The sequence below is a fragment of the Eubalaena glacialis genome, chromosome 18 (genome assembly GCF_028564815.1).
Source record: "Eubalaena glacialis isolate mEubGla1 chromosome 18, mEubGla1.1.hap2.+ XY, whole genome shotgun sequence".
In the NCBI taxonomy this organism is placed as follows: Eukaryota; Metazoa; Chordata; class Mammalia; order Artiodactyla; family Balaenidae; genus Eubalaena; species Eubalaena glacialis.
The window spans coordinates 66,900,840-66,908,040 of NC_083733.1; the positions used below are offsets into that span (position 1 = coordinate 66,900,840).

Consider the following 7,201-nt stretch of genomic DNA (forward strand, 5'->3'; position numbering starts at 1 on the left):
GGGGACTGGGGGAGGGGAGCTGTTTCTATTTTATTTATTGATTAATTTATTATTTTATTTATTGATCAATCTCTCTGCGGGGTGGGGTGGGGGAGGGATGGGGTCTGGTTGGGGTGGCTTAGCAGATCCGGACGGACAGGGCCATCTGTCCTTGTGTCCCCAACTCCCCCTTCCTGGGCCCCCCTCCCCTGGTCTTCTCCCTTCCCCCACGACCTTCTGTACGGATTTGCTCTCCGGAAGGAATTCTGATTTCGCGTGATCCTGCCTGCGTCTGTGTCTCTGATTCCGCCAGCGGCAAAAAAAAAAAAAAATTAATAATAATAATAATAAATATCCTTGATCAGGGATGGCTGGCTGGCCTTGGCCTCTCGCTTCCTGGGTGGCCCTGGTTGCAGGGGCGGAACCAGATGGCAGGGACAGGAGGTGTGAAGATACCACGCTGACCAGGTGTTCAGAGCTGGACCTTCAGGGAGATGGGGGAGGCCGGCGGGGGGCTCAGGCTGCCAGGGCCCGGCTGGAGGCACAGGGTGCAGCCGTCCAGGCCGGAGAAGTCCACCGCAAAGAGGCCAAAGAGGATGAACAGCAGCATGGCGACGACCCACTCACAGGCGGCAGAGGCTGAGCGCAGTGACCAGGTGTGCAGGACGACCACTGTACAGCAGGGTCAAGGGCATAGTGCCACGGGGAGGATCCGGGAGCCCGGCTAGGTTGCTGAGTGACCTTGGGCAGGCTGAGACCATCCATCTTTGGGTACCCTCTCGTGACATGTCCGCCCTGCCCTGGCTGGAATGACCCCTCTGCCTGGACACCCTCCTTGGCAACTCCCAGACACTCTCAAATGGATGCCCTCCAGTTCCCGCCTCTGTCTCAAGCTGTTTTCTAAATGTTTTCCCTTGCATGTTTCTCCGGTTTGCACTCCATTCCCAATATCCCAGAACAAGGCTCTTATCTTCCTGTCGGCCTTCCCTGACCCCGTGAAGGCTCTGCCATCTCCCCACTTGCCAGGGCCAACCAGCCGCCATTGCTTCTACCTCCAAAAATGCAGGGCTTCCTAAAGATGCTTCCACCCACCCGCCAGCCTCAGGCTGTGCTTGCAACTTTCTCCCCCGACCCAGGGCCCACAGGCCCCTCCTGCAGAATCTCCCTTTCTCCCTAAAAGCTCTTCCTCTTTCTGGGTACCCTGACCTCCGTGACAACACCATCCACTCCTGCTCCCTGGCAGACGCTTGGGAATCGCCTTCGTCCCCTCCCTCCTCATCCCCACGACCAGCTGGACACCCCAAGTCTTGTCCTCTCTGTCTTGCCCATCTCTTTCTGGCCTGGCATCTCAACTGGTTGGCCCTGTCCCTCCTCCGGCTCCACGGTCCCAGCTCTTTAAAACTTTTTTGTAACCACTGGTCAACACATACTCTGAGCTCCAACCTTGCAGAGATGCCTCTCGTTTTCTGGGACCACCCCCCTCACTGGAGCACTCCTCCTCCTCCTGTCAGAGCCAACCCAGCTCCTACTCACCTCTCCTAGATAGATTAGACATGATTTCATTCATTCAAGGATTTTTAGACAGTGAATAAGGCCAACACCATCCCCAAGCCCCACCGATCCTAGAACAAAGAAGTGCTTACCCCAGAACTGACTCTGTAACTCCCCCACTCACAAGCTTTCTGTGGCTCCCTATTGCACTTGTACAGAAGCACAAGCCTGGAATCCCTCACTTTAGCGCTGGAGATGCTCATCTCTGGCCCTGTCAGCAGCCTCATCTCCTCCCCTGGTCTGGTTTTCCCACCCTCTGCATGTACCCGCGGTGTCCCTCCCTCCCTCCCCCAACCCAGGCCAAAAGCAGCTGGTTCTGCAAGACCAGCTCAAATGCCAGGTCTCAGACCTCTCTTTGCAGGCTTCCAGCCCTTACGACACTCAGCTGACCATTTTATGGTCCTGTCCCCCACCTCCTGCATCCAAGGGCTATCAGAGCCCCACAGAATGAGGACCCTGTGGCCAAACTGATTATCAGCACAGGCACGATTTTGAAAGGGGCCGCCTAGACCTCATCGTTAACTGCGCCTGCGGCCGCACAGGACAGATGCCGGTTCTGCAGCTACAGAAGGCTGGGCTCGGGCGCCAGCCCTTTCTATCCATTTCACTGGATTCAACTTGCTGCTCTGGGAAACAGGATCACCACCTCCATTTTGCTGGGAAAATGGATCCAATTTTCCAAAGGGATCCTCTGAATGCAGCCGGCCCAGGGTCTCAGCTGGGTTCCCTCCAGCCTCTTCTGGATGCCAACGACCTCTGGCCTCCCCTTCCATCATCCCCACAGGGGGCCGCAGTCCCCAAGGCTTAGCTTGCGGCCCCTCCTCTCTCTCAGAGCACTCTGCTTCTCAGTAATCATCATTATTCTGATAAAAGCAACTCCATTCTACAGATAGGGAATCTGAGGCTCGGAGAGTGGTTTGGCTCACCCGGAGGTGTGCTGAGCTAGTGGGTTCTGGGGTGACTCAGAAGTGGGCTGGAATCAAGGCTCCACCCACAGGCGTGCTGGTGAATGTGTAACAACTGGCTCTGATTTGTAGCATTTGTCAGTTTCTTGGCCGTTTCAAGCTATTACTAACATGACATCACTGCACATGGAGCTGGGAAGAGATACACACAGACAGCTCAGGAGACCCTGTACCAGCCGCCTCCAGCCTACCACCAGCTCTGCCATTGAACTTCGTGACAGTTCTTGGCCATCTGAACCTCCTGTTTCCGGTCTTAGCCAGCACGATGCCCAGCACAGAGCGGTACCCCAAACGGACTGCTGTCATCGGTTTATCGATCTCCCAACATGTATTGGTCACTCACTATGTGCCAAGGCACCGATCTAAGCACCTCACATGTGTCATCTCCTGCATTCCTCACATTCCTTATTACTATCCACATTTGATAGATGAGGAAACTGAGGCACTGAGAAGTTAAGAAACCAAAGGAGTGCCCCCTGCTCCCCCAACTAGTATGTGGAGGCAGCGTGACCCCAGAGCCGGGACTCGGTGACAACACCACTATAATCCTGCACGGAGACCGAGGCTGAGAAAGGAAGGGGCACCCTCAATAGCACACAGCAGACCCACCCCAATGAAGACGTGCCCCCAACACCTGTCCCCGGCCCCAGGAAGGATACTGGCCACCGTGAGGATGGTGCAAATGCTGCAGAGGACCAGACGGAGTGGCCCGATCCAGGGAGCCCCAGGCTGGGGCAGACTCTTCATCCTCCAGAAGAGAAGGAGCTGCAGCCAGAAGTAGAATATTCCCACGAAGAAGGCGAAGAAGGCCCCCGTCAGGTGCGTGGCCCGCTGGTTCTTTTCCTGGGAGAGGAAGGGAGCAGAGTTGAGGGGCAGACCTGTGGGAGGGCGAGGGCCACGATGCCATGCAGGGAGGCGCCAGGACCAACTCCACGGACTGTGCTTGAAAACTGCCATACCCGGCGATTGGCTGATTGATTAGGTGCATTGGCTATTGTCAGCTCCACGAGGCCAGGCATTTATTTAAACTGCTGTTCACTGCTGGGGCCTCCATCCCTAAAACAGGGCCTGGCACATAGTAGAGCCTGGTAAAAAATTTTTTTTTAATTTATTTATTTTATTTATTATTTTTGGCTGCATTGGGTTTTCATTGCTGCGCACAGGCTTTCTCTAGTTGCAGCGAGCAGGGGCTACTCTTCATTGTGGCACACGGGTTTCTCATTGCGGTGGCTTCTCCTGTTGCGGAGCACGGGCTCTAGGCGTGCGGGATTCAGCAGTTGTGGCACATGGGCTCAGTAGTTGTGGCTCGTGGGCTCTAGAGCGCAGGCTCAGGGGTTGTGGCGCACGGGCTTAGTTGCTCCGCTACATGTGGGATCTTCCCGGACCAGGGCTTGAACCTGTGTCCCCTGCATTGGCAGGCGGATTCTTAACCACTGTGCCACCAGGGAAGCCCAAGCCTCGTAAAATATTAGTGGAATAAATCCTTCATTCTCAACCTGGGTGGAAGAGAGCAGATTGTTGCCACCAAGGGGGTAAAAATTGGTTCTTGGAGGGTGAAAAAATATTAAATATTACAATGGTTTCTGGCTTACAGATATAGTTTGTATTATATTAAAATGTTTTCATACTAAAAACTCCATGGCAGGGGTGGGGTGGGGTGGGGGGAACTTCCCTGGTGGCGCAGTGGATAAGACTCTGCGCTCCCAATGCAAAGGGCCTGGGTTCTTCAATTCCTGGTCAGGGAACTAGATCCCACATGCATGCCGCAACTAAGAGTTTGCATGCCACAGCTAAGGAGCCGGCAAGCCGCGACTAAGGAACCCACAGGCCACAACTAAGGAGCCCGCGTGCTGCAACTAAGGAGTCTGCCTGCCGCAACTAAGACCCCACGCAACCAAATAAATAAATAAATATTAGGAAAAAAATTAAAACTTCATGTAGGGAAAGGATGATTAGGAGAAAATGTCTAAAAAAGTCTTCTGGGGACTTCCCTGGCAGTCCATTGGTGAGGACTCTGGGCTTCCACCGCACGGGGCTCGGGTTGGATCCCTGATTGGGAACTAAGATCCCACATGAGGCAGGGAGCAGCCAAAAAAAAAAAAAAGCTTCTGCGGGGGTGGGGATATAATAATTAAAGGAAAACAAAGGTTAATGAACACAGGAATACATGATAAGTGAATGATGTGCTATGCAAATGTCATGGGGAATTTTTGTTAAGTTGGAGGCAGCCTCTTGTCTAAACACCCTGCGGCTTCCATGGCCTTTTGGCGGGAGAGGTTTGGAATCAGAGACATCATACTGAAAAACAAATAGATAAAAAATAAAATGATAAAATAAATCAATAAGATTCCTCCTATTACTCATCCATTTATTTATTCTACAAATATCTACTGAGTTTTGTGGCTAAGAATGTGGGCTTCTAGAGTCTACGAATCTGGGTTCATCTCTGACCACCACGAACTGGCTGATAAAGAAGTATCTCCGTGGGATTTGACCAAGAAGGACCTCCCTGGAGTTCTTGTGGAGATGGGTTAAAATAACCCTGCACAACGTAAAAAGCTAGTGCCTTCTACAGAGAGAACACTCCATCGATGTGGCAAACGTTAAGAGTAAGTGGGGAATTCCCCCGCGGTCCAGTAATTAGGACTCCACGCTATCACTCCCCAGGGCCCCGGTTCGATCCCTAGTCGGGGAAATAGGATCCCGCCAAGCAGCGCGGTGCGGGGGGCGGAGGGGGGGGGAGTGAACTGAGAAATTTTATCATTAAATGGGTGTATGGCAGTGAATTACCCCAAACTCCTAGGGGTTAACGGAATGATTACAAAGAGCCTCCCACGCGGCCTCTATCCAGAGACCAGACGCCCTCCCTCCACGGCCCGAGAACCACAAGAGAAATACAAGTCCCAGGAGGCCGTGCGAGAACCAGCCCCCCCAAACCAGAAGCCTGCGCCCCGGGGATGCTGGGAGTTGTAGTCCCAGACTTGGGCGGGCAAGAACCTGGGCTGGCCTGCTCCGTCTCACCTGAAAATTGCCCACTATGGAGGTGCCCAGGGCGCAGAGGAGCCCCGTCCACAGGATCAGCTGGTTAGGCCACTTTCCGACCCCCCAGTCCCGAAGCTGCTGGTAACGGAGAATGCAGGTCCAGGCGGCTGGGAGGAGAGGGAAGTGGGCGGGAGGCCCGAGCCCCAGACTCCTGGGTAGGGGGTGGGGGGTGGGGTGGAAGAGACTGTGGGTCCTGGAGTGAGTGCCCAACTCCTGGATGTGGGGGAGGAGGAGGCTGGGTGCCGGGGCCCTCTTGGCTGGGTGGGGCTAGCACCGAACGAAGTGTGCGCGGGAGTATTTACCCAAAGCAGCTCCCAAGTTGAGCACCTGGCTGAAGATGCAGCTCTGAGGGGGGCTATTTCCACATCGACTGGGGGAGATAAACGGTCATCCTGTAGCTCCTCAGAACCAGGACCCCCTTCTTTCCTCCCTCCGGACCCCCCCCACCGCAAGCACCATAACTACCTGATATAGGGGAAGCCTTCCGTGAGGTTCACAGCCTTGTTGGCCACAGCAAGCGAAAAACTGAAGTCGGGGAGACATCAAAGAGAGTAGAGGGAGTTCGACGAAACTTTTCTTTCTGTTACGCGCAGAAACCGGACTTCTAGCTCCCCCTCCCTCAGACCCAGGGGTCCAGGCCCCCAGCCCCTCCCCCCTCAGACCCAGGGGTCCGGGCCCCCAGCCCCTCCCCCCTCAGACCCAGGAGTCCGGGTCCCCAGCCCCTCCCCCCTCAGACCCAGGGGTCCGGGCCCCCAGCCCCTCCCCCCTCAGACCCAGGAGTCCGGGCCCCCAGCCCCTCCTCCCTCAGACCCAGGGGTCCGGGCCCCCAGCCCCTCCCCCCTCAGACCCAGGGGTCCGGGCCCCCAGCCCCTCCTCCCTCAGACCCAGGGGTCCGGGTCCCCAGCCCCTCCCCTCTCAGACCCAGGAGTCCGGGTCCCCAGCCCCTCCCCTCTCAGACCCAGGGGTCCGGGTCCCCAGCCCCTCCCCCCTCAGACCCAGGGGTCCGGGCCCCCAGCCCCTCCCCCCTCAGACCCAGGGGTCCGGGCCCCCAGCCCCTCCCCCCTCAGACCCAGGGGTCCGGGTCCCCAGCCCCTCCCCCCTCAGACCCAGGGGTCCGGGCCCCCAGCCCCTCCCCCCTCAGACCCAGGAGTCCGGGCCCCCAGCCCCTCCTCCCTCAGACCCAGGGGTCCGGGCCCCCAGCCCCTCCCCTCTCAGACCCAGGGGTCCGGGTCCCCAGCCCCTCCCCTCTCAGACCCAGGGGTCCGGGTCCCCAGCCCCTCCCCCCTCAGACCCAGGGGTCCGGGCCCCCAGCCCCTCCCCCCTCAGACCCAGGGGTCCGGGCCCCCAGCCCCTCCCCCCTCAGACCCAGGGGTCCGGGTCCCCAGCCCCTCCCCTCTCAGACCCAGGGGTCCGGGCCCCCAGCCCCTCCTCCCTCAGACCCAGGGATCCATCCTGCCTCTAACACTCACACGGTCCAGATGCCAGCAGTAGCCCAGAATGCCAGGAAGGCAGGCAGCAGGGACAGGTATCCCCACATGCCGGGGTCTGCAGGGAAGGAGAGGAGCAGGGACTGAGGTCATGACTTTATCTCTCTGTCGCTCTCAGGTGAGCAACCAGCCCTAAGGGTACAGGTGTGTCATATCGTGGCCACCACCGCTGAGGCC

General features: G+C 57.1%; 1 protein-coding gene across 1 annotated transcript; it reads right to left on the bottom strand.

The window, feature by feature from the left end:
• Positions 1 to 419: 419 nt before the first annotated feature.
• TMEM150B (transmembrane protein 150B) lies at positions 420 to 7,201 on the bottom strand. The gene is made up of 6 exons (XM_061173918.1): positions 7,007 to 7,201; positions 6,003 to 6,062; positions 5,840 to 5,907; positions 5,517 to 5,644; positions 3,155 to 3,338; positions 420 to 651 (listed from the first exon to the last, which is right to left on the bottom strand). The coding sequence occupies exons 1-6, from the start codon at positions 7,072 to 7,074 to the stop codon at positions 452 to 454; spliced, it is 708 nt and encodes a 235-aa protein (XP_061029901.1). The 5' UTR covers positions 7,075 to 7,201; the 3' UTR covers positions 420 to 451.